The sequence below is a fragment of the Macaca fascicularis genome, chromosome 4, assembly GCF_037993035.2.
Source record: "Macaca fascicularis isolate 582-1 chromosome 4, T2T-MFA8v1.1".
In the NCBI taxonomy this organism is placed as follows: domain Eukaryota; kingdom Metazoa; phylum Chordata; class Mammalia; order Primates; family Cercopithecidae; genus Macaca; species Macaca fascicularis.
Genome location: NC_088378.1, coordinates 39,498,859 through 39,525,915, shown reverse-complemented (window position 1 = coordinate 39,525,915; position 27,057 = coordinate 39,498,859). Strand labels below are relative to the sequence as shown.

The window sequence follows — 27,057 nt, the reverse complement described above, 5'->3', positions numbered from 1 at the left end:
TCACTAGCCTGGTTATAGTTATGGAAATAAAGTTCACTAAATTTGAACAGTGCCTGCAGTTTTACCAGAGAAGTGTGATGGATAGGAAGTACATGAAAATGGCGGGTGGTGATTGAAGTGATGGATTGTGGGATCAAAGCATCAGGAATTAGATAAGAGGGGCTTGATAAATAAAGAGAATATGGTGGGCTCAGAGTGTAATAAACTGCTTATTATTTTACACTGCTAAGTCTGGAGTGGTTTGATACTCAGCAATAGTAACTGGAACAAATAAATATGAATTGCTAAGAGTAAGCACTCAAATTGTAGCTATAATGATTTTTGGAGTTGCATATGCATTTTTTTAAAAGGGGAAAGTTAGGCCATATTTTGCTCACTTTTATTGTGATACTGTATTATCTTGATTTTATCTTCGCTCACTTTATTTTTATAATAGTTCTTTTGTAGAGGTGATATCTTCTTCATCTTATGAATTACATTTTCTAAAACTGTTTGTATTGTGCACTGAATTGATTTTAAAAGGGTAGAAAATCTTCACAGTTTCCTAAGTATTAATAATATCCTTCATGTGTTCATTCACCTATATAAGTGCTGGCCTGGATTTAGCTTATAAATCTGTAATTACCTTGGCTCTGTCAAAAACAAATTTAGAACCCCAGTGTTTTCAGGGGGTAACTAAATTTAAAAAACCTTAAATGGGCTGGGTTTGGTGGCTCACGCCTGTAATCCCAGCTCTTTGGGAGGCTGAGGTGGGTGGATCACGAGGTCGGGAGTTCGAGACCAGCCTGACCAACATAGTGCAACCCTGTCTCTACTAAAAATACAAAAAAAAAAAAACTTAGCCAAGTGTGGTGGCAGGCACCTGTAGTCCCAGTTACTTGGGAGGCTGAGACAGGAGAATCACTTGAAGCTGGGAGGTGGAGGTTACAGTGAGCCAAGATCGCACCACTGACTCTAGCCTGGGTGACAGAGTGAGACTCCGTCTCAAAAAAAAAAAAAAAAAGCTTTAAATGGATTATACTGGTTGAGGTAATTTCAGTGTATCCCAGAGCAAAGCCCAGCAATATTTAAAGGATTGCCAGCAAAATCCAGCCACCAACAATATAAAATTTATAATGCCAGATAGTCAATCAAATCTACCAGGCATTTAAAAAAAGAAAGATAACCTGATCCATTACCAAAAGATGAGTCAATCAATAGAAACAGACTCTAGGAGAGGAACAGGAAAACATAAAGAAGGTGTAAAAGAAAGAAATAGAACATATTTCCAAAGACCAAATCATACTTCTACAGATTAAAAAAATACAGTATTCAAAATTTTTAATTGACTGCAGTTAGCATACTGGACAATGCATTAAAATTATCAGTAAACGTGAAGAAATAGCAATATAAATTATTCAAATCAAACACAAAAAAATCAGTGGTGGGCTGACATGGCCTATCCAGGTTTATGAGAGCTGGTTGTTAAGTATTAGGGAATTTTGTAAACTGGTTGTTAAACCATTAGTAACTTAAAATTGGCTATTTATGTGAATACTTACATCATGGAAGTTGGTAAACACTGGACTAGGCTTTTTGTTTGTACTGCCCTGTCCTCGCTGGAGAGTTTATTTAACAGCATACCACTAAAAAAGGCCTTTGGAATAGGAGTTGGAGAGAAGGAAGAAGAGAACACCAATGACCTATAGAACAATATTAGGCATTTTAACTTATGTGTACTTGAAACCTGAGGAATGGGGACCGAATACATTGGAAGAAATAATGACTAAAAACTTTGTAGACTGTGTGGAAACAAAACACCCACAGATCAGGAAAGCTCAACAGGTCATAAACGAAAGAAATATGAACAAAATCATACTACAGTTGCTGAAAATGAAGGATAAATTGAAAATCTTAAAAGCAGCCAGAGAAAATAAAGACTTTTTATGTGGGAGAATAATGACAGCAGACTTCTCATCAGAAACGATTCTAGCTAAAAGACAATGGAACAATATTTTAAAATAGTGAATAAAAAAAAATTGTCAACCTAAAATTTCTGTCCTCAAAAAGTTTCTATTTCACCTTCATTTTTGCAAGGAGACATATCTTGCAAAAATGAAGGTGAAATAGAAACTTTTTGAGGTGTACAAAAGCTGAAAGAATTTGTCAGTAAACCTGTAGTACGAGAAAGTGTTAAAAAAAAAAAAAAAGACAATACCAAGTAGACATTTTGATTTACAATAAAGAAGAGCACAACAAATAGTAAACATGATATAGAAGGATTTTCTCTTACTAAAAAATCTCTTTAAAAGATATTTTTTAAAGCAAGAATAATTAGTTGTTTTTTTGTAGGATTTATAATAAATGGTGAGTATCCCTAACCTGAAATTCGAAATGGTCAAGAATCCAAAACATTTTGAGCATGATTATGCTCAAAGGAAATGCTCATTGGAGTATTTTGGATTTTGAATTTTAGATTAGGAATGTTGAACCAGTAAATATAATGCATATATACAAAATCCAAAGAAATCTGAAACGCTTTTTGTCTCAAGCATTTTGTATAAGGGATATTCAACCTGTATTTGTAGAAGTAAATGATTTAACAACGGTCTTAGTTTTCTGTTACTTATAACAGAATACCAGAAATGTAATTTATTAAGAAAAGGAATTTATTTCTTACAGGTTTTAAGGCTGAGAAGTCCAAGGTCAAGGGTTCACATCTGATGAGAACCTTTTTGCTGGTGAGGACTCTGCAGTCCCAAGGTAGTGCAGAGCATCATATGCCAAGGGGGCTGAATGTGTTAGCCCAAGTCTGCTTCTTATAAAGTCACCAGCCCCACCGTTATGATGATCCTCTAATCCAGCAATCCCCAACCATTTTGGCACCAGGGGCCAGTTTTGTGGAAGACAGTTTTTCCATGGAGCGGGCCAGGGGTGATGGTTTCAGGATGAAAGCGTTCCACCCCTCAGATCATCAGGTATTAGTTAGATTCTCATAAGGAATGTGCAATCTAGGTCCCTTGCATGCGTCGTTTATAATAGGGTTGATGCCCCTGTGAGAATCTAATGCTGCCACTGATCTGACAGGAGGTGGAGCTCAGCCAATAATGCTCTCGCCCACCACTTACTTCCTGCTATGTGGCCTGATTCGTAAAAGGCCATGGACAAGTACCGCTCTGAGGCCTGGGGTATGGGGACCCCTGCCCTAATCTGTTAGCCCATTAATCCATAAATTGGTCAATCCATTGATGGATTAATCTGCTCATGAGGGCAAAGTCCTCATGACTCAATCACCACTAAAAGGCCTCAACTTTCAATACTGCCAAATTATGGACTAAATTTTAATGTTTTTGAGAGGACAAATGTTCAGACGTAAGACCAACATAGCACAAAGTATGGGAGGAAATAAATAGAAGTATATTTTTGTGAGTTTCTTCTTTTTTCTTTTTTCTTTTTTTTTTTTTTAAGATAGGGTCTCGCTCTGTCACCCAGGCTGGAGTGCAGTGGTGAGATCACAGCTCACTGCAGCCTTGACTTTCTGGGCTTAAGCAATCCTCCCACCTCCACGCCCTCAGTAGCTGGGACTACAGGTGCACACCACCACATCTGGCTAATTTTTGTTTTTTCTGTAGAGACAGGGTCTCACTATGTTGCCCAGTCTGGCCTTGAACTTCTGGGTCCATGTGATCATCCTGCCTTGCATTCCCAAAGTGCTGCAATTACAGGTGTGAGCCACCATGCCTGGCTGAGTTTCTTAAAATATATGTGAAGTGGCATTATTTAATGGTAGAAAACTGTATTAGTCTTTTCTCGCTGCTATAAAGAGCTAACTGAGACTGGATAATTTATGAAGAAAAGAGGTTTAGTCACCTTACAGTTCAGCATGCTATATTGGGGGGGCATGGCTGGGGAGGCCTCCGGACGCTACAATCATGGTGGAAGGGGAGGCAGGCACAGTTTTCACATGGCCAGACCTGGAGAGAGAGCGAGCAAAGGGAGAAGTGCTACACACTTTCAAACAAAGGGATCTCACAAGAACTCCAGAGAACAGCAGGAGGGAAGTCCACACCCATGATTCAGTCACCTCCCACCTGGTCCCTCTTTCAACATGTGGTAGTAATTCACCATGAGATTTGGGTGGATACACAGAACCAAACCATGTCATTCCACCCTGGCCTCTCCCAAATCTCATGTCCTTCTCACATTTCAAAACACAATCATGCTTTCTCAACAGTTCCCCAAGTCTTACCTTATTTCAACATTAACGCGAAATTCCACAGTCCAAAATCTCATCTGACACAAGGCAGGTCTCTTCCATGAGCCTGTAAAATAAAAAACAAGTTAGTTACTTCTGAGATACAATGTGGGCATAGGGATTGGGTAAATGCTCCCATTCCAAAAGTAAGAGATTGGCCAAAACAAAGGGGCTATAGGCCCCATGCAAGTCCAAAACCCAGCAGGGCAGTCATTAAATTTTAAAGCTCCAAAATAATCTCCTTTGACTCCATGTCTAACATCTAGACCACACTGACACAAGGGGTAGACTCCCAAGGCCTTGGGCAGCTCTACCCTGTGGCTCTGCATGGTACAGCCCCTGCAGCTGCTTTCAGCAGCTGGCATTGAGTGCCTGTGGCTTTTCCAGGTGCATGGTGCAAACTGTCTGGATCTACAGTTCTGAGCTCTGGAGGACAGTGGCCCTCTTACCACAGCTCTCTACCAGGCAGTGCCCCAGTGGAGACTGTTGTGTGGGAACTCTAACTCCACATTTCTCTTCTGCACTGCCATAGTAGAGGTTCTCCATGAGGGTTCCACCCCTGCAGTGGACTTCTATCTGGATGTCCAAACATTTCCATACATCCTCTGAAATCTAGGCAGAGGTTTCCAAACCTCAACGCTTGCCTTCTGCATACCCACAGGCTCAATACCACATGAAAGCTGCTAAGACATGGGACTTTCACCCTCTGAATTAATAGCCCGAGCTGTCTCTTGGCCCCTTTTAGCCACAACTGGAGCCAGAGCAGCTGGGACACAGGGCCCCATGTCTCAAGGCTGCACAGAGCGGCGAGGCCCTGGGCCTGACCCATGAAACCATTTTTCCCTCCTAGGCTTCCAGGCCTGTGATAGGAAGGGCTCTGTGAAGGTCTCTGAAATGACCTGGAGGCATTTTCCCCATTGTCTGTGCATTAACATTTGGCTTTTTTTAATTTATGCAAATTTCTGAAGCCTAGAATTCCTCCTCAGAAAATTAGTTTTTCTTTTTAACCTCTTGGTCAGGCTCCACATTTTCCAAACTTTTGTGCCTGCTTCCCTTTTAAATATAAATTCCTGCTTCAGGTCATTTCTTTCTTTATGCAAATGAGCACAGGTTTTTAGAAGCATCTAGGCCACATCTGAACACTTTGCTGCTTAGATGTTTCTTCCACCAGATACCCTAAATCATCTCTCTGAAGTTCAGTGCTCCACATATCTCTAGAGCAGGGGCACAATGCCACCAGTCTCTGCTAAAGCATAGTAAGAGCGGCCTTTACTCCAGTTCCCAATAAGTTCTTCATCTCCATCTGAGACCTTGTCAGCGTGGCCATCTCTGTTCATATCAGTATCTGCATTTTGGTCATAACCGTTTAACAAGTCTTTATGGAGTTCCAAACTTTGCTGTCTTCTTCTGAGCCCTTCAAACTGTTCCAACTTTTGCCTGTTACCCAGTTCTAAAGTCACTTGCACATTTTCAGGTATCTTTATAGCAATGTCCCACTTCTCTGGTACCAATTTTCATATTAGTCCGTTCTCACACTGCTCTAAAGAACTACCTGAAGCTGGACGCTGTGGCTCATGCCTGTAATCCCAGCACTTTGGGAGGCCAAGGTAGGCAGATTACCTGAGGTCAGGAGTTTGAGACTAGCCTGGCCAACATGGTGAAACGCTGTCTGTACTAAAAATAAAAAAATCAGCCGGGTGTGGTGGCACATGCCTGTAGTCCCAGCTACTCAGGAGGCTGAGGCAGGAGAACCGCTTGAACCTGGGAGGCGGCGGCTACAGTGAGCCAAGGTCACACCGCTGCACTCCATCGTGGGCAACAGAGTGGAGACTGGGTAATTTATGAGAAAATAGGTTTAACTGGCTCACAGTTCAACTGGCTATACAGGAGGCATAGCTGGGGAGACCTCCGGAAATTTATATTCATGGTGAAAGGTGAAGGGGAAGCGGGCATGGACTTCACATGGCCAGAGCAGGAGAGAGAGAGAGAGAGAGAGAGAGAGAGAGAGTGCAAAGGAGGACGTGCTACACACTTTCAAACAATCAAATCTTGCAAGAACTCCATCACGAGAACAGCAAGGGGATGTCTGTCTCCGTGATTCATCTCCCACCATGCCCCTCCTTCAACACGTGGAAATTACAATTCAACATGAGATTTGGGTGGGGACACAGAGCCAAACCATATGAGTCTTCATAAATTTGTTTTAAAAGGATAGCTGAAAAGCCAATAATGATGCAATGGAATTGCCAAGAACTATCGAGAAAGACAGCTGGAAAAGAGGACAAAGCCAGGCGAGGTGGCTCACGCCTGTAATCCCAGCACTTCGGGAGGCCGAGGCAGGCGGATCATGAGGTCAGGAGATTGAGACCATCCTGGCTAACACAGTGAAACCCTGTCTCTACTAAAAGTACAAAAAATTAGCCGGGCATGGTGGTGGGCGCCTGTCGTCCCAGCTACTCGGGAGGCTGAGGCAGGGGAATGGCATGAACCAGGGAGGTGGAGCTTGCAGTGAGCTGAGATCACGCCACTTCACTCCAGCCTAGGTGACAGAGCAAGACTCTGTCTCAAAAAGAAAAAGAAAAAAAAAAAAAAGGACAGAGACAAAGAACAAATAGGGCAAACGAAAGGAAATAATAGAATGGTATATTTAAACTCAGCAATATCGAGAATAATTTAAATGTGGATGGTCCAAATAGACCCAATAAAAAGTAGAAAGTGTCAGATTGGCAAATAAGAACCAACTATATGTTGATTATAAGAAACTTGCTTTGAATATAAGGGCATAGGTAGGTTAATATTTAAAGGATGGAAATATATACCATGCTAACACTAGTAAAAAGAAAACTGGAGTTGTTACATTGATATCAGAGAAAGTATATTTTAGAATAAAGAATATTGCCAAAGGTAAAAAGAAATCTTTTTAATGATAAAGGTGTCAGTATCAAGATATAACTGTGTATGAAACTCATAGCAAAGCTTCAAAATACACAAAGCAAAAACTGATAGAAATGAAATGAGAAATAGATAATTACAGTTAGATATGTTAGTATCCTCTCTCAGAAATTAATATAACAAGTAGACAAAAAATCAATAAGAAAGTAGATTTCAATAACGTTGACAAATTTGAATTGAGTTTTATGAGAACATTGTATCCAACAAACAGAATACTCATTGTTTTCTAGTGCGTGTGGAATATTCACCAAGACAGACATCATTCTGGGCCGTAATACAAGTCTACATAGCTTCATTTTATACATAAAAATTAAATAAAACTTTTAAATATAAAAGAAATGTTTTTAATAATACAAAATGTTTTCTTAGGCCACAACAGAATCAAATTAGAAATAGTTAACCAAAAGTTATCTGCAGTGTCACCAAATATTTGGAAATTCAATAAGACCCTAGATCAATATATTGAAGAAGAAAACACAAAAGAAATTATAACATATTTTGAACTCACTAAAAATGAAATTATAGCATATCAAAATTTATGGAATGCTGCTGAAGCATTACTTAGAAGGAAACTTGTAGCATTATATTAAAAATGAGGAATGGTCTGAGATCCATCATTGAAGCTTTCACCTTAAAAGAGTATGAACAAATTAGACAAAATAAACACAGGATAGAAATAAGAAGAGTATAAATCAGTGAAATAGAAAACCTCAGTAAATGCAAATGCAACTTTTTAAAAGAAGAATAAAATTGATTATCATATGTGGTGGGGATTTCCAGGGCCACCCCCAGGCTTGATAATTCGCTAGAGAGACTCACAGGACTCAAAAGCTGTTATGCCTGCACCATTTATTACAGCAAAAGGATACAGATTAAAATCAGCAAAGGGAAAAGGTGCATGGGACACAGCCCAGGAGAAACCAGATGCAAGCTTTCAGGTGCACCCCCTAGTAGAGTTGCAAGGGACTCACTTAATTCCTCCAACAACATGTGACAAAATGTGCAAAGTGTTGCCACCCAGAGAAGCTCACCCAAGCCTTGATGTTCATGGTGTTGTGTAGAGGGCTGTGTGGGTTTTGTGTAGAGACAGTGCATTCAGTGCCTGTGTCACCACCCTCAGCTGCTCAGACTCCAAACCCCCAAAGCAAGAACACATGGTCACCATAAATCACATTGCTGATATAAGCTTTCTGGTGAAACTGTTATAGTGAGGCCCAAGGCTTCAGGCATTTAGAAACACTCTTATCAAGCACAACATTTCAAGGACTGGTCCTAAAAATAGGCCCTTCTTGGGATTTGCAGCTTTTTAGCAACCCAGGCTCATGAGTTAACTGTTTTCTGTACTACCTGTAACCAGGCTGATCAGGAAACAAGGAAAGAAGACGCAAATGGCTAATATCAGAATTGTAAGAGGGTATTCACTTTAGATGCTACAGACCTTAAAAGAATAATAAGAGTATTATGAGTAACTTTATGATAATAAATTTAGCAGTTTAGATGAAATGTATAAATTACATGAAGGGCACAAACTACTGAAGCTCACTCAAAAAGAAATAGATAACTTGAACATTATATATCTTTTTAAAGAAACAGAATCGGTAGTTAAAAATCCTTTGTCAAAGGAAACTACTCCCAGGTGGCTTCATCAGTAACTTTTCCCAAACATTTGATGAAAAAATAATGCCAGTTCTATACAGACTCTTCCAGACTATAAAATAAGAGAGGATCCTTGTCCACATTTTTGTGGGCAATAATTACACGGCTGCCAAAACCAGACAAAGATTTCAAGAAGAATACAGACCAAAATCCCTTTTAAATATAGATGGCAAACATCTTCAGCAAAATATTAGAAAATCAATCTTATAAAAAGGATAATACCCCATGTCTGGGTGGAGTTTATGTCAGGAATATACTGTCAGTTCAGTGTTAGAAAAAACGTCCAATGTAATTAGAAAACTATGTGATCATCTCAATAAATGGAGAAAAAAGACTTGACAACATTTATTACTCATTCTTAAACCAACAGTAGATGGGACTTGTCTAAGGTAATGAGTTATCTCAATGGATTGTTGACAGTCAGTTATAGATTGAACTCCTTGTTCTACTCATACTCTCAGTACTGCATTTGACTAGTCTAAAAAAAAAAAAAAGACAGTAACTTCCTCAACCTAATAAAGGGCATCTAAAAAATCTGCAGCTAGCATCATGCTTAATGGCACAAAACTGAATGCTTTTGCTGTAAGCTTGAGCATGTGTCAGTTACTGTGTATATTCACAATTGTATTGGAGACCCTGACAAATGCAGTAATGTAATTTTTAAAGGCATACAGATTGTAAAGGAAAAAGTAAACTGTATATTCTCCGATTACGTAATTGTCTATGTTAATAACTCAAAAAATTTACAAAAAAGTGCTACTAGGGTTACAGATGGTTCTTATGATGGGATTATGTCCTTTGTAAACTGAAAGTATTGTAAGTTGAAAATGTATTCAATACACCTAACCAACTAAACCCCATAACTTGACCTAGCCTACCTTAAGTGTGCTCAGAACATTTACATTAGCCTACAGTTGTGCAAAGTTAATACCAAGCCTATTTTGTAATAAAGTGTTGAATAACTCACATAATTTATTAAATACTGTACTAAAAGTGAATAACAGAATAATTGTATAGATACTTGGAAGTATGGTTTCTACTGAATGCATGTTTATGCACCATCATAAAGTCAAAAAACTCATATGTCGAACCATCATAAATAGAACCATTATGATTCAGGCACCATCTGTATTAGGGAGGTTAGCAGAATATATGGTCAATGTGTAAAAACCAATTGTATTTCTATAACAGTAATGAATCACTTGACATTAAAGTTTAAAATAATTTATAATAGCAAAAAAAATGTGTAGCATTCAGGGATAAATTTATCAAAAATGTTCAAGAGTTGTACACTGAACCCCTCAGAGTGTTGACAATAAAGACCTAAATAAATAGATATTCGTGTTCATGGATCAGAAGAATCAACATTGTCAAATGTCCATTCTCTGACAAGTTATCTATTGATTTAATTCAATCCTAATCAATATGCCAGGAGACTTTTTTTTCTTGAAAATCTAAATGAGGAATAGACAAATTAGCAATTACAGTTAGATCTGTCAGTATCCTGTCTCAGAAATTAATAGAACAAGTAGTCAAAAAATCAGAAATTTATTGGGAAATGTAAACAACAGACCTAGAATAGCCAAAACAATTTTGAAAAAGAAGAACAAAGTTGGAATTACACTTTCTGATTCAAAACTCATTATAAAGCAATAGTGATGAAGACAATCTGGAATTGTCATAAAGGTAGGCATATAAATCAGTAGAGCAGAATAGAATATAGAAATAGATTCAAATATTTATGTTCAATTGACTCTTGACAAAGTTGCCAAGGTAATTCACTAAAGGAAAGGATAATCTTTTCAACAAATGATCCTGGAACAATCAGATATTCGTATATAATAAACTTGGGACCATGTCATGTTTAAAAATTAACTGGAAGTAGATCAAAGACATATATACGAGCTAAAACTGTATAACTTATAAGAGAAACATAGGATAATTGTAACCTTGGGTTAAGCAAAGATTTCTCAGGATACGAAAATACGAACCATAAAAGAAAAAAGGGCTAAATTGGACTTTGTGAAAATTGAAAGCATTGCTATGGAAATGAAAATGTTTTATAGCTGTAGGTTTGGATAAAATATTTTTAAAGCACTCTCTGATAAAATGTTGTATCTAGAATATTTTAAGAGCTCCTACAGCTCACTGATATGAAAACAAACGGCCTAACAAAAAAGGGCAAAAGATTTGGACACTTAACTGAAGAAGAGCTATAGACAGCAAATAGGCACATGTGAAGAGTCTTGCTGTCATAGTAATTAGGAAAATGAAGTTTAAAACAATACTGAGGTACTGTTGCACACCTCATACAACAGCTACAAAACAAAAATTGACAGTATTAAGTGCAGGCAAGGATGGTAAGTAACTGGAACTCTTAGAAATTGCTGATAAAAATGCGAAATAGTACAGCCAGTGTGAGAAGCTGTTTGGCAATTGTTTAATAAGTTAAATATCTACTTATCTGGTAGCACAGCAATTCCACTTCTGGATATTTACCCAAAAGAAGTGAAAACATATCTAATGCTAGCACAAAACTGGAAATAATTCACATCTATTAATTGGTGTATGAAGAAACAAAATGTGGCATATAACTGTACAATGGAATACTACTCCACAAAAATGGAATAAACTGCTATAAATACAGCAACATGGATGAATCCTAAAAGCTTTGTGCTGAATGAAGGAAACTAGACACAAAAGGCTATAGATGGTATAATTTCATTTATGTGAAAGTCTAGACAAGGCAAAGCTATTGTGATACCAGATCAGTGGCTGAGTAGGGACAGAGCATGGAGGGAAGGCGTTGACTCTGTAACAGGATATGTGGAATGATGGAAATGTTCAATGTCATGATTATGATGGTGGTCACATGACTGTATGCATTTGCCAAAATTCATTTAATTGTACAATTAAAATTGGTGAATTTTATTGATGTAAGCTATATCTTAATAAAGCTGATTTTAATAGCACACAAACCAAAGCAAAAAAACCCGAATTGTTTAAAGAGGTAAAAGATGGGCAAAGATATAATAGAAACATGAGTGAACAAATGTATTTGGGATGTTTCAAAATTCAAATATAATTTGATCCATGAAACTGTTGAAACAAAGGAGACTTTTTTTTTTTAAACAATGGTACAGTATGACTAGAAGTTAACAAAAGTTTATGATTTACAAACTGCTTGGGAATTTATCCCATAAAGCTGTTAGAGAGGAAAAGGAAATCAAAACCACAAAAACAGGCTATTTAAAAAGTAATGAAAATGTCAGTATAATGCTATGAAAGGTAGAGATGCTACTGAAAATACTCTGGGAACTTCATTCGCTGCAGTATTTAAAAAACAGAACTAAAGAAAAAGACAAATTAATAATATAAAGTCATAAAATTAATGTTATTAGTGCAAAGGCTGACAGATCAGTAGCAAATAAACAAAAAACAGCCTTTTCCAATTAGCTTGCCTGGAGTTTCAATTTTAAAATTTTTTCCTTGAGACTAAATCTTTCTTCTCTTTCTAATTCTTGATTAGCTCTTTTTCTAATTATTTCCTTCAGGAGTATACTCACAATTTGTATATATTGGTGCTACATTATTGGTACTCACTGAAAAAGTAGAAATAAAAATTTGCATATGCCCCATTTTAACATAATGGAAATTCAAGGTTATTGAGATATGAATGAAGTCATAGAAAAAGAACATTCTGAAAAAAATAGAAATTTTTTAAAATGTTATTTTATATTCCGGGATACATGTATAGGACTTGCAAGTTTGTTACATAGGTAACAAACCGATCAAACTGTCACCTAGGTATTAAGCCACACATGCATTAGCTTTTTATCCTGATGCCCTCCCTCCCCCAGATTCCCTGACAGGCCCCAGTGTTTGTTTTCCTCTCCCTGTGTCCATATGTTCTCACTGTTCAGCTCCCACTTAGAAGTGATAACATGCAGTGTTTGGTTTTCTGTTCCTTACTTTTATCCATGTCCCTTCATGATCTCTTTCCTTTTTATGACTGATTAGTATTCCTTGGTGTGTATGTACCACATTTTCTTTATCCAGTCTATCATCGATGGACATTTGGGTTGATTCCATGTCTTTGCTATTGTGTATAGTGCTTCGGTGAACATATGCACGTGTGTATCTTTATAATAGAATGATTTATATTCCTTTGGGTATATGTCTAGTAATGGGATTGCTGGATCCAATAGTAATTCTGGTTCTAGGTCTTTGAGGAATCGCCACAGTGTCTTCCACAATGGTTGAACTAACACCACCAACAGTGTAAAAGCATTCCTATTTTTCCATAGCTTCACCGGTGTCTGTTGTTTCTTGACTTTTTAATAATTGCCATTCTGACTGGTGTGAGATGGTATCTCATTGTGGTTTTGATTTGTATTTCTCTAACCATCAATGATGTTGACCTTTTTATCATGTTTATTGGCCACATGAATGTCTTCTTTTGAGAAGTGTGTATTCATGTCCTTTGCCCACTTTTTTATGGGGTTGTTTGGTTTTTTGTTATAAATTTGTTTAAGTTCCTTGTAGATACTAGATATTAGACCTTTGTCAAATGGATAGATTACAAAAATTTTCTCCCATTCTGGAGGTTGTCTGTTCACTCTGATGATAGTTTCTTTTGCTGTGCAGAAGCTCTTTTATTAGATCCCATTTGTCAATTTTTGCTTTTATTGCAGTTGCTGTTGACATTTTTTGTTATGAAATCTTTGCCTGTGCCTATGTCCTGAATCGTATTGCCTAGATTTTCTTCTAGGGTTTTCATAGTCCTGGGTTTTACATTTAAGTGTTGAATCTATGTTGAGTTAATTTTTGTATAAGGTGTGAGGCAAGGGTCTAGATTCAATGTTCTGCATGTGGCTAGCCAGTTTTCCCAGCACCACTTTTAAATAGGGAATCCTTTCCCTATTGCTTGTTTTTGTCAGGTTTGTCAAATATAAAATGGTTGATGTGTAGCCTTATTTCTGATGTCTTATTTCTGTTCCATTGGTCTATATGTCTGTTTTTGTACCTGTACCATGATGTTTTGGTTACTCCAGTATAGTTTGAAGTCAGGTGGTGTGATGTCTCCAGCTTTGTTCTTTTTTTTTGGATTGTCTTGGCTATATAGGCTCTTTTTTGTTTCCGTATGAATTTTAAAGTAGTTTTTTCTAATTCTGTGAAGAACATCAATGGTAGTTTAATAAGAATAGCATAGGATCTATAAATTACTTTGGGCAGTATGGCTGTGGATTTGTCATAAATGGCTCTTATTTTGAAGTATGTTCCTGTAAGTACTTTGTTTATTGAGAATTTTTAACATGAAGCAATGTTGAATTTTATCGAAGGCCTTTTCCTGTGTCTATTCAGATAATCATATGGTTTTTGTCTTTAGTTCTGTTCACGTGATGAATTGTGTTTATTGATTTGCGTATGTTGAACCAGACTTGCATCCCGTGGATGAAGCTGACTTGATGGTGGTGGATAAGTTTTTTGATGTGCTGCTGGATTTGGTTCCCAGTATTTTATTGAGGATTTTTGCATCGATGTTCATCAGGGATATTGGCCTTAACGTTTTTTTCTTTCTTTGTTGTGTCTCTGCCAGGTTTTGGTATCAGGATGATGCTGTCCTCATAAAATGAGTTAGGAAGTAGCCCCTCCTTTTCAATTGTTTGAAATACTTTCAGTAGAAATGGTACCTGTTCCGTTTTGTACCTCTGGTAGAATTCAGCTGTAAATCCATCTGGTCCTGGGCTTTTTTTGCTTGGTTGTTTGTAGGCTATTTATTACTGCCTCAGTTTCAGAACTTGTATATTAGTCTATTCAGGGATTCAACTTCTTCCTGGTTCAGTGTTGGGAGGGTGTATGTGTCCAGCAATTTATCCATTTCTTCTAGATTTTCTAGTTTATTTGCATAGAGGTGTTTGTAGTATTCTCTGATGGTTGTCTGCATTTCTGTGGGGTCAATAGGGATATCCCCTGTATCATTTTTTATTGTGTCTCTTTGATTCTTCTCTTAAGTGATTCTTGTATCTCAGCCTCCCAAGTAGCTGAGATTACAGGTGTGCACCATCATGCCTGGCTAATTTTTGTATTTTTGATAGAGATAGGGTTTCACCATGTTGGCCAGGCTGATCTCAAACTCCTGACCTCATGTGATCCACCTGCCTCAGCCTCCCAAACTGCTGGGATTACAGGCGTGAGCCAGCATGCCCAGCCTTATTGATTTTTTGAAGGGTTTTTTGTGTCTCTGTATCCTTCATTTCTGCTCTGATCTTGGTTATTTCTTGTCTTCTGCTAGCTTTGGGTTTTGTGTGTGTGTGTGTGTATTTTGTGTGTTTTCTTCCTTATTTATTTTTACTACTTAAAATTAAATATTGCTTCTAAAACAGAACATGTGAAAATAAACTTTTTTTTAAAGAGAAATGTTATTTTTATTAGATTTGATTGGTGAAGTTTTTTTGGAGCCTATGGCATCATAATTTGCCCTCAAAGAACAGATAGAATTTGGAAATATATTTTAGGTGAGCAAAAGAGTCTTAGAGATGGTAAGATTTTAGATATGTATTGGGATACTAGTTCTTTCAGCATTTTTAAAATCACCTTTTTATGTACATTGGATATTTTTTAACTACTTTTAAAATATGGGGAGTTTCAAAGGTCAAACTCCAGTATGTATTGTTAAGTGTATTCATTTCTGGCACATTTCTTCATTTTGATGTTAGATTCATCTTGTAGCACCAAATGTTAACATGTAACATTCATACATTACAGTGTAACATTCTGCACAACTAAATGAATCCAGAGTGTTAGTCCAAAATGCTAATCTGAAGTTATATTCAGAGATTATTAATGAAATTCTGAAGCATAAATTATGAGAGTACTCAGCAAGTGCTCTAAAATAGTATCACTATGTCCATGTAAAAAACTAAATAATCTTCCCAATAATTACACATTGTTGAACATAAATTACTGAGTTTTTCTTTATACAACCAATCTACGCTGAGCGGAAACTTTGTTATTATGTCTTCTTTTTCAGCCTGACACTATTAGAAGCAATCCTCACTATATTAAAGAAACTACAAGTGATGATGTAAGTACTGCTGACACTAACAGCCTGAAGAAAAGCATGAGAATCACTAAAAACAAATTGAGGAACATACAGTCAGCAATGGTTTTTGTCCATTCTGTTTTTCAACACATCTGTTAAACTTTTATTTGTATTATTCAGAATTTTATTTTGGTATCAGCAGTTGGGTTTTCTTGGTCCAGTATGCTTTTGCATTTCTTTATTAATATCAATTATACTTATTTAAAATTCTTATTTATGATATGTATTTTCCTTTGGTGTTCATTTATTTATTGTGTTTGATTTGGTGGCTTTCCTTCATTGTGCTACCTTCCTTTAGTGTTTGTTAATTTTCCGTTGTCAAGCCATCTTTATATTTGAGAATGTCTGTTCTGTTCCTTGTTGGTTGTTTTTGACATGGTCTGCCTCTGCAGTTTGTGGGAATTGTACCTACCTGAAGTATACTGCCCTTTCTCTCTGTGCTGCCATGCTTAATCCATGGGTGAAAGTCAGCACAAATGGAGATGGGAAGCAGAGCTGTTCATCCCAGCTCCTTGATTGGTCATCCTTTGGTCTATCTAGTTTATGCCCTCCTCCTCCTTATATTACTTGACTCTTATCCTTATTTATTTTTTAAAAATATATCTCATTATAAATAACTTTAATTGGGGAAAGAGGTACAAGATTATGCTTAGTCTGTCACTGGATTTAGCTTAATATGTAATATTTAGCAGCATTCTAGTGATAGATTTAGTGTAGGGTGATCTTAGAGCTGTAGACTTTTGGTTTTGCAGTGTAATCATGAAGCAAAATAAATGACCCATGTATATTTCCTATTGGGTTGCCTGAAATATCAATTCAATGGCTCTTTTAGCAATTTCTCAGGTATCTATTAATTATATTAGAGTATATATCATGAGAAAAATATGTATGAGGAAAATAGCATTTGAGATTTGAGCAATTAATTCACTTCTTAAAGGTCCTTAAGTACTTTTTTCCTATGTCAGTTAACTCATTTCATCTGAAGTTACATTCAGAGATTGCTTATCAAATTCTGCAAGCATAAATTATGAGAGTACTCAAATGCTCTAAAATAGTATCACTGTGTCCAGGTGAAAAACTAAATAATCCTCCCAATAATTCCACATTGTCAAACATTAATTATTAGGTTTTTCTTTATATAACTAATCTATGCATAACTGAAACTTTGTTATCATGTCTTCTTTTCCTAGCCTGACACTGTTAGAAGCAATCTTCCCCATATTGAAGAAACTACAAGTGATGATGTAAGTGCTACTAACACTAACAACCTGAAGAAGACCATGAGAGTCGCTAAAAACAAATCGAGGAACACACAGTCAGCAACTGAAAATCCTAATGATGATGTTAGTGTAGAGGAAGACAAACGAGGAAAGCCAAATAAAAAGGTGGTAAAGACGGTGCCCCAGTTGACTACACAAGACATGAAACTGGAAACTCCTGAGAAGGAAGTTGATTCTACACACCAGAAAGCGCGTACAAAACCACAGCCAGGCATTGATCATCAGAAAAGTGAGAAGGCAAATGAGGGAAGAGAAGAGAATGATTTAGAAGAGGACGAAGAACTGATGCAAGCATATCAGCGCCATGTAACTGAAGAAATGGCAAAGGAGATTAAGAAGAAAATAAGAAAAAAACTGAAAGAACAGTTGACTTACTTTCCCGCAGATACTTTATTCCATGACGACAAATCAATCAGTGAAAAAAGGAAAAAGAAAAAGAAAGTTCCAGTCTTCTCTAAAGCTGAAACAAGGTATTTTTACATTGATAAATGTAAAATATCCTCTTAGAAAAACACTCTATTATTATCAGGGTTTGAATATTATCTGTGGTTTAACAAAGAAAATTCTTAGGCTTTTATTTGGAGACATTGCCACTAAGATAAGAACACCTAGCTTTTACTAACACCTTACTATGTACTAGGTGCTTTACGAGAATTAACTCATTTATTTCTTATGACAATCTTATGAGGAAAAGTAATATTCTTCCTATCTTGCTGATGAGGAAACTGAAGTACAGAACTAGTAAGAGGCTGAGCCAGAACCTTGTCTCTATCCTGAACTACTCACTTACATCTGCTTTCTTTTTTTTTTTTTTTTTTAATTTATTTATTATTATTATACTTTAAGTTGTAGGGTACATGTGCATAACGTGCAGGTTTGTTACATATGTATACTTGTGCCATGTTGGTGTGCTGCACCCATCAACTCGTCATTTACATCAGGTATAACTCCCAATGCAATCCCTCCCCCCTCCCCCCTCCCCATGATAGGCCCCGGTGTGTGATGTTCCCCTTCCTGAGTCCAAGTGATCTCATTGTTCAGTTCCCACCTATGAGTGAGAACATGCGGTGCTTGGTTTTCTGTTCTTGTGATAGTTTGCTAAGAATGATGGTTTCCAGCTGCATCCATGTCCCTACAAAGGACACAAACTCATCCTTTTTGATGGCTGCATAGTATTCCATGGTGTATATGTGCCACATTTTCTTAATCTAATATGTCACTGATGGATATTTGGGTTGATTCCAAGTCTTTGCTATTGTGAATAGTGCTGCAATAAACATACGTGTGCATGTGTCTTTATAGCAGCATAATTTATAATCCTTTGGGTATATACCCAGTACTGGGATGGCTGGGTCTTATGGTACATCTAGTTCTAGATCCTTGAGGAATCGCCATACTGTTTTCCATAATGGTTGAATTAGTTTACAATCCCACCAACAGTGTAAAAGTGTTCCTATTTCTCCACATCCTCTCCAGCACCTGTTGTTTCCTGACTTTTTAATGATCGCCATTCTAACTGGTGTGAGATGGTATCTCATTGTGGTTTTGATTTGCATTTCTCTGATGGCCAGTGATGATGAGCATTTTTTCATGTGTCTGTTGGCTGTATGAATGTCTTCTTTTGAGAAATGTCTGTTCATATCCTTTGCCCACTTTTTGATGGGGTTGTTTGTTTTTTTCTTGTAAATTTGTTTGAGTTCTTTGTAGGTTCTGGATATTAGCCCTTTGTCACATGAGTAGATTGCAAAAATTTTCTCCCATTCTGTAGGTTGCCTGTTCACTCTGATGGTAGTTTCTTTTGCTGTGCAGAAGCTCTTTAGTTTAATGAGATCCCATTTGTCAATTTTGGCTTTTGCTGCCGTTGCTTTTGGTGTTTTAGACATGAAGTCTTTGCCCATGCCTATGTCCTGAATGGTACTACCTAGGTTTTCCTCTAGGATTTTTATGGTATTAGGTCTAACATTTAAGTCTCTAATCCATCTTGAATTAATTTTCGTATAAGGAGTAAGGAAAGGATCCAGTTTCAGCTTTCTACTTATGGCTAGCCAATTTTCCCAGCACCATTTATTAAATAGGGAATCCTTTCCCCATTTCTTGTTTCTCTCAGGTTTGTCAAAGATCAGATGGCTGTAGATGTGTGGTATTATTTCTGAGGACTCTGTTCTGTTCCATTGGTCTATATCTCTGTTTTGGTACCAGTACTATGCTGTTTTGGTTACTGTAGCCTTGTAGTATAGTTTGAAGTCAGGTAGCGTGATGCCTCCAGCTTTGTTCTTTTGACTTAGGATTGCCTTGGAGATGCGGGCTCTTTTTTGGTTCCATATGAACTTTAAAGCAGTTTTTTCCAATTCTGTGAAGAAACTCATTGGTAGCTTGATGGGGATGGCATTGAATCTATAAATTACCTTGGGCAGTATGGCCATTTTCACGATATTGATTCTTCCTATCCATGAGCATGGTATGTTCTTCCATTTGTTTGTGTCCTCTTTTATTTCACTGAGCAGTGGTTTGTAGTTCTCCTTGAAGAGGTCCTTGACATCCCTTGTAAGTTGGATTCCTAGGTATTTTATTCTCTTTGAAGCAATTGTGAATGGAAGTTCATTCCTGATTTGGCTCTCTGTTTGTCTGTTACTGGTGTATAAGAATGCTTGTGATTTTTGCACATTAATTTTGTATCCTGAGACTTTGCTGAAGTTGCTTATCAGCTTAAGGAGATTTTGGGCTGAGACAATGGGGTTTTCTAAATATACAATCATGTCATCTGCAAACAGGGACAATTTGACTTCTTCTTTTCCTAACTGAATACCCTTGATTTCTTTCTCTTGCCTAATTGCCCTAGCCAGAACTTCCAACACTATGTTGAATAGGAGTGGTGAGAGAGGGCATCCCTGTCTTGTGCCAGTTTTCAAAGGGAATTTTTCCAGTTTTTGCCCATTCAGTATGATATTGGCTGTGGGTTTGTCATAAATAGCTCTTATTATTTTGAGGTACGTTCCATCAATACCAAATTTATTGAGCGTTTTTAGCATGAAGGGCTGTTGAATTTTGTCAAAAGCCTTTTCTGCATCTATTGAGATAATCATGTGGTTCTTGTCTTTGGTTCTGTTTATATGCTGGATTATGTTTATTGATTTGCGAATGTTGAACCAGCCTTGCATCCCAGGGATGAAGCCCACTTGATCATGGTGGATAAGCTTTTTGATGTGTTGCTGAATCCGGTTTACCAGTATTTTATTGAGGATTTTTGCATCGATGTTCATCAGGGATATTGGTCTAAAATTCTCTTTTTTTGTTGTGTCTCTGCCAGGCTTTGGTATCAGGATGATGTTGGCCTCATAAAATGAGTTAGGGAGGATTCCCTCTTTTTCTATTGATTGGAATAGTTTCAGAAGGAATGGTACCAACTCCTCCTTGTACCTCTGGTAGAATTCAGCTGTGAATCCATCTGGTCCTGGACTTTTTTTGGTTGGTAGGCTATTAATTATTGCCTCAATTTCAGAGCCTGCTATTGGTCTATTCAGGGATTCAACTTCTTCCTGGTTTAGTCTTGGAAGAGTGTAAGTGTCCAGGAAATTATCCATTTCTTCTAGATTTTCCAGTTTATTTGCGTAGAGGTGTTTATAGTATTCTCTGATGGTAGTTTGTATTTCTGTGGGGTCGGTGGTGATATCCCCTTTATCATTTTTAATTGAGTCGATTTAATTCCTCTCTCTTTTCTTCTTTATTAGTCTTGCTAGTGGTCTGTCAATTTTGTTGATCTTTTCAAAAAACCAACTCCTGGATTCATTGATTTTTTGGAGAGTTTTTTGTGTCTCTATCTCCTTCAGTTCTGCTCTGATCTTAGTTATTTCTTGCCTTCTGCTAGCTTTCGAATGTGTTTGCTCTTGCTTCTCTAGTTCTTTTAATTGCGATGTTAGAGTGTCAATTTTAGATCTTTCCTGCTTTCTCTTGTGGGCATTTAGTGCTATAAATTTCCCTCTACACACTGCTTTAAATGTGTCCCAGAGATTCTGGTATGTTGTATCTTTGTTCTCATTGGTTTCAAAGAACATCTTTATTTCTGCCTTCATTTCGTTATGTACCCAGTAGTCATTCAGGAGCAGGTTGTTCAGTTTCCATGTAGTTGAGCGGTTTTGATTGAGTTTCTTAGTCCTGAGTTCTAGTTTGATTGCACTGTGGTCTGAGAGACAGTTTGTTATAATTTGTGTTCTTGTACATTTGCTGAGGAGTGCTTTACTTCCAATTACGTGGTCGATTTTGGAGTAAGTACGATGTGGTGCTGAGAAGAATGTATATTCTGTTGATTTGGGGTGGAGAGTTCTATAGATGTCTATTAGGTCTGCTTGCTGCAGAGATGAGTTCAATTCCTGGATATCCTTGTTAACTTTCTGTCTCGTTGATCTGTCTAATGTTGACAGTGGAGTGTTGAAGTCTCCCATTATTATTGTATGGGGGTCTAAGTCTCTTTGTAAGTCTCTAAGGACTTGCTTTATGAATCTGGGTGCTACTGTATTGGGTGCATATATATTTAGGATAGTTAGCTCTTCCTGTTGAATTGATCCCTTTAGCATTATGTAATGGCCTTCTTTGTCTCTTTTGATCTTTGATGGTTTAAAGTCTGTTTTATCAGAGACTAGTATTGCAACCCCTGCTTTTTTTTGTTCTCCATTTGCTTGGTAAATCTTCCTCCATCCCTTTATTTTGAGCCTATGTATGTCTCTGCGTGTGAGATGGGTCTCCTGAATACAGCAGACTGATGGGTCTTGACTCTTTATCCAGTTTGCCAGTCTGTGTCTTTTAATTGGAGCATTTAGTCCATTTACATTTAAGGTTAAGATTGTTATGTGTGAACTTGATCCTGCCATTATGATATTAACTGGTTATTTTGCTCGTTAGTTGATGCAGTTTCTTCCTAGCCTCGATGGTCTTTACATTTTGGCATGTTTTTGCAATGGCTGGTACCGGTTGTTCCTTTCCATGTTGAGTGCTTCCTTCAGGGTCTCTTGTAAGGCAGGCCTAGTGGTGACAAAATCTCTAAGCATTTGCTTATCTGTAAAGGATTTTATTTCTCCTTCACTTATGAAACTTAGTTTGGCTGGATATGAAATTCTGGGTTTAAAATTCTTTTCTTTAAGAATGTTGAATATTGACCCCCACTCTCTTCTGGCTTGGAGAGTTTCTGCTGAGAGATCTGCTGTTAGTCTGATGGGCTTCCCTTTGTGGGTAACCTGACCTTTCTCTCTGGCTGCCCTTAAGATTTTTTCCTTCATTTCAACTTTGGTGAATCTGGCAATTATGTGTCTTGGAGTTGCTCTTCTCGAGGAGTATCTTTGTGGCGTTCTCTGTATTTCCTGGATTTGAATGTTGGCCTGCCCTACTAGGTTGGGGAAGTTCTCCTGGATGATGTCCTGAAGAGTGTTTTCCAGCTTGGTTCCATTTTCCCCCTCACTTTCAGGCACCCCAATCAGACGTAGATTTGGTCTTTTTACATAATCCCATACTTCTTGCAGGCTTTGTTCATTTCTTTGTCTTCTTTTTTCTTTTGGTTTCTCTTCTCGCTTCATTTCATTCATTTGATCCTCAATCGCAGATACTCTTTCTTCCAGTTGATCGAGTCGGTTACTGAAGCTTGTGCATTTGTCACGTATTTCTCGTGTCATGGTTTTCATCTCTTTCATTTCGTTTATGACCTTTTCTGCATTAATTACTCTAGCCATTAATTCTTCCACTTTTTTTTCAAGATTTTTAGTTTCTTTGCGCTGGGTACGTAATTCCTCCTTTAGCTCTGAGAAATTTGATGGACTGAAGCCTTCTTCTCTCATCTCGTCAAAGTCATTCTCCGTCCAGCTTTGATCCGTTGCTGGCGATGAGCTGCGCTCGTTTGCCGGGGGAGATGCGCTCTTATTTTTTGAATTTCCAGCTTTTCTGCCCTGCTTTTTCCCCATCTTTGTGGTTTTATCTGCCTCTGGTCTTTGATGATGGTGATGTACTGATGGGGTTTTGGTGTAGGTGTCCTTCCTGTTTGATAGTTTTCCTTCTAACAGTGAGGACCCTCAGCTGTAGGTCTGTTGGAGATTGCTTGAGGTCCACTCCAGACCCTGTTTGCCTGGGTATCAGCAGCAGAGGCTGCAGAAGATAGAATATTTCTGAACAGCGAGTGTACCTGTCTGATTCTTGCTTTGGAAGCTTCCTCTCAGGGGTGTACTCCACCCTGTGAGGTGTGGGGTGTCAGACTGCCCCTAGTGGGGGATGTCTCCCAGTTAGGCTACTCAGGGGTCAGGGACCCACTTGAGCAGGGAGTCTGTCCCTTCTCAGATCTCAACCTCCGTGTTGGGAGATCCACTGCTCTCTTCAAAGCTGTCAGACAGAGTCGTTTGCGTCGGCAGAGGTTTCGGCTGCGTTTGTTATTGCCCTGTCCCCAGAGGTGGAGTCTACAGAGACAGGCAGGTTTCCTTGAGCTGCTGTGAGCTCCACCCAGTTCGAGCTTCCCAGCAGCTTTGTTTACCTACTTAAGCCTCAGCAATGGCGGGCGCCCCTCCCCCAGCCTCGCTGCTGCCTTGCTGGTAGATCACAGACTGCTGTGCTAACAATGAGGGAGGCTCCGTGGGTGTGGGACCCTCCCGGCCAGGTGTGGGATATGATCTCCTGGTGTGCCTGTTTGCTTAAAGCACAGTATTGGGGTGGGAGTTACCCGATTTTCCAGGTGTTGTGTGTCTGAGTTCCCCTGGCTAGGAAAAGGGATTCCCTTCCCCCTTGCGCTTCCCAGGTGAGGCAATGCCTCGCCCTGCTTCAGCTCTGGCTGGTCGGGCTGCAGCAGCTGACCAGCACCGATCGTCCGGCACTCCCCAGTGAGATGAACCCAGTACCTCAGTTGAAAATGCAGAAATCACCGGTCTTCTGTGTCGGTCGCACTGGGAGTTGGAGACTGGAGCTGTTCCTATTCGGCCATCTTGCTCCGCCCCCCCATCTGCTTTCAAAGTAATAGCAACCTAATTACTTCCCCTTTTTTGAGTTACAAATACCTGTTTGGATATATAAATACAGCTTTTTTTTCTTACACAAATAACATTAGCTCATTGTAGAAAAACTATTCAAAGATAATCGCTATTGGCAATTTGTTATTCTAATCTTTTTCTCTATATGATGCTTATATATGTACTTGTATATAGAGTATGAGTTTAAATGAACATATACATATACATATGTTCTCTACTTGGATAAAACAATAAGATAAAAATGCTTTTTAACTGCTATAATTAACTTTGTTCCCCCCTGCAGTTCTCCTCTAGAGAAACAGCTTGAAGTGGGAACATTCTATATGTGACTATTCCTTGGCATTCAGGATCAATTTCCCCTAAAACCCTCAGCCAAAAATAATTCCCCTCTTTTTAAAAGCTAGGTGACCAGTGATAATAAAGATATGGCAAACCAGGTTGCTGCAGGGACATGATAGTATGTATTATCTGTTGATGCATTAAAGAGATTATCCCATAATTTAGCAGCTTTTAGGATGACAAGCATTTATTGTCTCATAGTTTCTATGGGCCAGCAATCTGGGAGTGACTTTGCTGGGTGTCTCTGTCAATCACAGGTTGCAATCAGGATGTTAGCCAGGACCGAAGTCACCTTAAGCCTTGACTTGGGGAGGATCTATCAAGTGACATAGCTGTTAGAAGGCCTTAGAAGATCCAGTGCTAAGCTCATTCATGTGGCTGTTGGTAGGCCTCAGGTCCTGACTGGCTTTGGGCCAGGTATACCAGTTCCTTGCCACGTGGACATCCTCCGTGTGGTCTACTCATAATATGGCCACTTGCTTCCCCAGACCAAGGGCTCTGAGAGAGTGAGAGCAAGACAGAAGTCACAGTCTTTTTGGAACCTAATCTTATAAGTGGCGTTCATTGCTTTTATCATATTCTGTCGGTTAGAAGTAAGTCATTAGGTCCAGCCCACACTGAAATATTTCTCTAGTCTTATTTTCCTCAGCCCATTTTTTTGGAAAGGTGACTAAACATATTGGAAATTAATTTTTATTATTTAAATGCAGATTTTTTTTACTTGATACATTAAAATGTTAGTAGGTTGGTTTTTCTGTAAACTCAGTATGCCTCTGGGTTGCTACTTCTTACCATTTACTAGTCGTGTGATATAGATTTTAATTTTAGTAATAGCCTTCTGAAAATGTAGTGACTCACCAACCACTAGAAAATACAAGGAATTAATTTTTACCTAGAAGTCTCAGCCTGAGCAATATGGTGAAACTCCATCTCTACAAGTACAAAAATCAGCCAGGTATGGTGGCATGTGCCTGTAGTCCCAGCTATTTGGGAGGCAGAAGTGGGAGGATTGCTGGAGCCTGGGAGGTTGAGGCGGCAGTGAGCTATGATTGTACCACTGCACTCCAACTTGGGTGACAGAGCGAGACCTAGTCGTAAAAAAAAAAAAAAAGAAAAGAAAAAAGAGAAATCAAAAGTTGTGCTTTTGAAGCCTCTTGAAGACTGAACAAACCTAGAATACATTTTATACTTTTAAATAAGGTAATTTTAAAATTGGTTGATCAGTCATTTACTTGGCAGCAGGGTGGGCGTGCTTCGATAAGTCCTATGTAAAGAGAGATCAATTGCTCATAAAATATTAATACAATTTCCTTTCCCCTGGGGTTTAGAGCTCAGTTTTAGTTGAATCATGTAACTCCTTGCGAAGTTACAACCTATGATACCTATTTGACAGCTAACCATTTTAGTGTGTAGGAAAATATATGCATCTCAAGAAAAAATAGTAGTGATTTTAGGATTATCTTTGCTCCTATTTACTGTTCACTCTGTTGCATCATGAATAATAATAATTATAATAATATATCTGTAATGGCTGATACTTGGATTATATTTGTAGTACATTGACCATCTCTGGTGACACAGTTGAAGGTGAACAAAAGAAGGAATCTTCAGTTAGACCAGTTTCTTCAGATTCTCATCAAGACGGTGAAATAAGCTCAATGGAACAAAACACAGAAGGCAGCATGCAAGATGACACAAAACCTAAAACAAAAAAGCCAAAAAAGAAGGCTAAAGCAGGTTTGTTATACAAATTAAGTGAAAAATTGTGTACGTTGGTAGCAATAACTTGATTCTAGGAATTTTAGCCCTTAAAAACTAAAACTGATGGGTATACTTGAAATTAATTCAATATAGAGTATGTGGTACTTGTTCTTGGATTCATCTAGATTAAAGTACACGTGTATTTGTAGCTGTTTGTCTTTGATGAGTTTGTATCACTTGTAAATATATTCAAGTTATGCATTTTTTTAAAAACAGCATTGTCTTTTTCTAATTGATTTGTAATGATAGTTTATATACTTCAATATGAGATTATTCTCAGATATATACATACATGCATATATATTGCAAATGTCTTCCTACTCTAGTTTATTTCTCTCTCATTGGTGTCTTTCGAAAAGCAGAAATTTTTGAATAGTCCAGTTTATCCGTTTTTTCCTTTGAAGGTAAGTGTTCTCTGTGATTTAAGAAATCTTTCCCAAGTTCTGAAGATGTTTCTCTAAAAGTTTTATTTTAAAAGTTTTACTGTTTCTGTTTTACTTTTCACATTTATATATGCAGTTCATCTGAAATTGGTTTTTGTTTGTTAGGAAGCAGTGATCAAGATACGTTTTCTCGTGTAGATATATATTATAATTGACCCAGTACCTTTTACTGAAGAGAATGTCTTTTTGCCTCTGTGTGGCAGTGTCACTTTTCTCATAAATAACATGACTGTGTTTACGTGTGGATCAGTTTTTATAGTCTCTATTCTTTTACAGTAGACAGTCTGTACCA

At 37.9% G+C, this 27,057-nt stretch overlaps 1 protein-coding gene across 34 annotated transcripts in view; it reads left to right on the top strand.

The window, feature by feature from the left end:
- The window catches only part of AHI1 (Abelson helper integration site 1), a 223,579-nt gene that overhangs the window by 14,090 nt on the left and 182,432 nt on the right, over positions 1-27,057 (top strand). For 28 of the 34 annotated variants that reach the window (XR_010586256.2, XR_010586255.2, XR_012433460.1 and 25 more), the window contains 3 exons: positions 15,876-15,929; positions 17,138-17,697; positions 26,117-26,298. Coding sequence is in view for 23 of the 34 variants with exons in the window: in XM_045391491.3 (XP_045247426.2) it covers positions 15,876-15,929; positions 17,138-17,697; positions 26,117-26,298 (796 nt within the window). In the remaining 11 variants the exon portion in view is untranslated. Of the gene's footprint in view, positions 1-2,661; positions 2,958-15,875; positions 15,930-17,137; positions 17,698-26,116; positions 26,299-27,057 lie in introns of all 34 variants that reach the window. The other 6 variants (XM_074037078.1, XM_074037079.1, XM_045391494.3 and 3 more) reach the window with 2 other exon arrangements.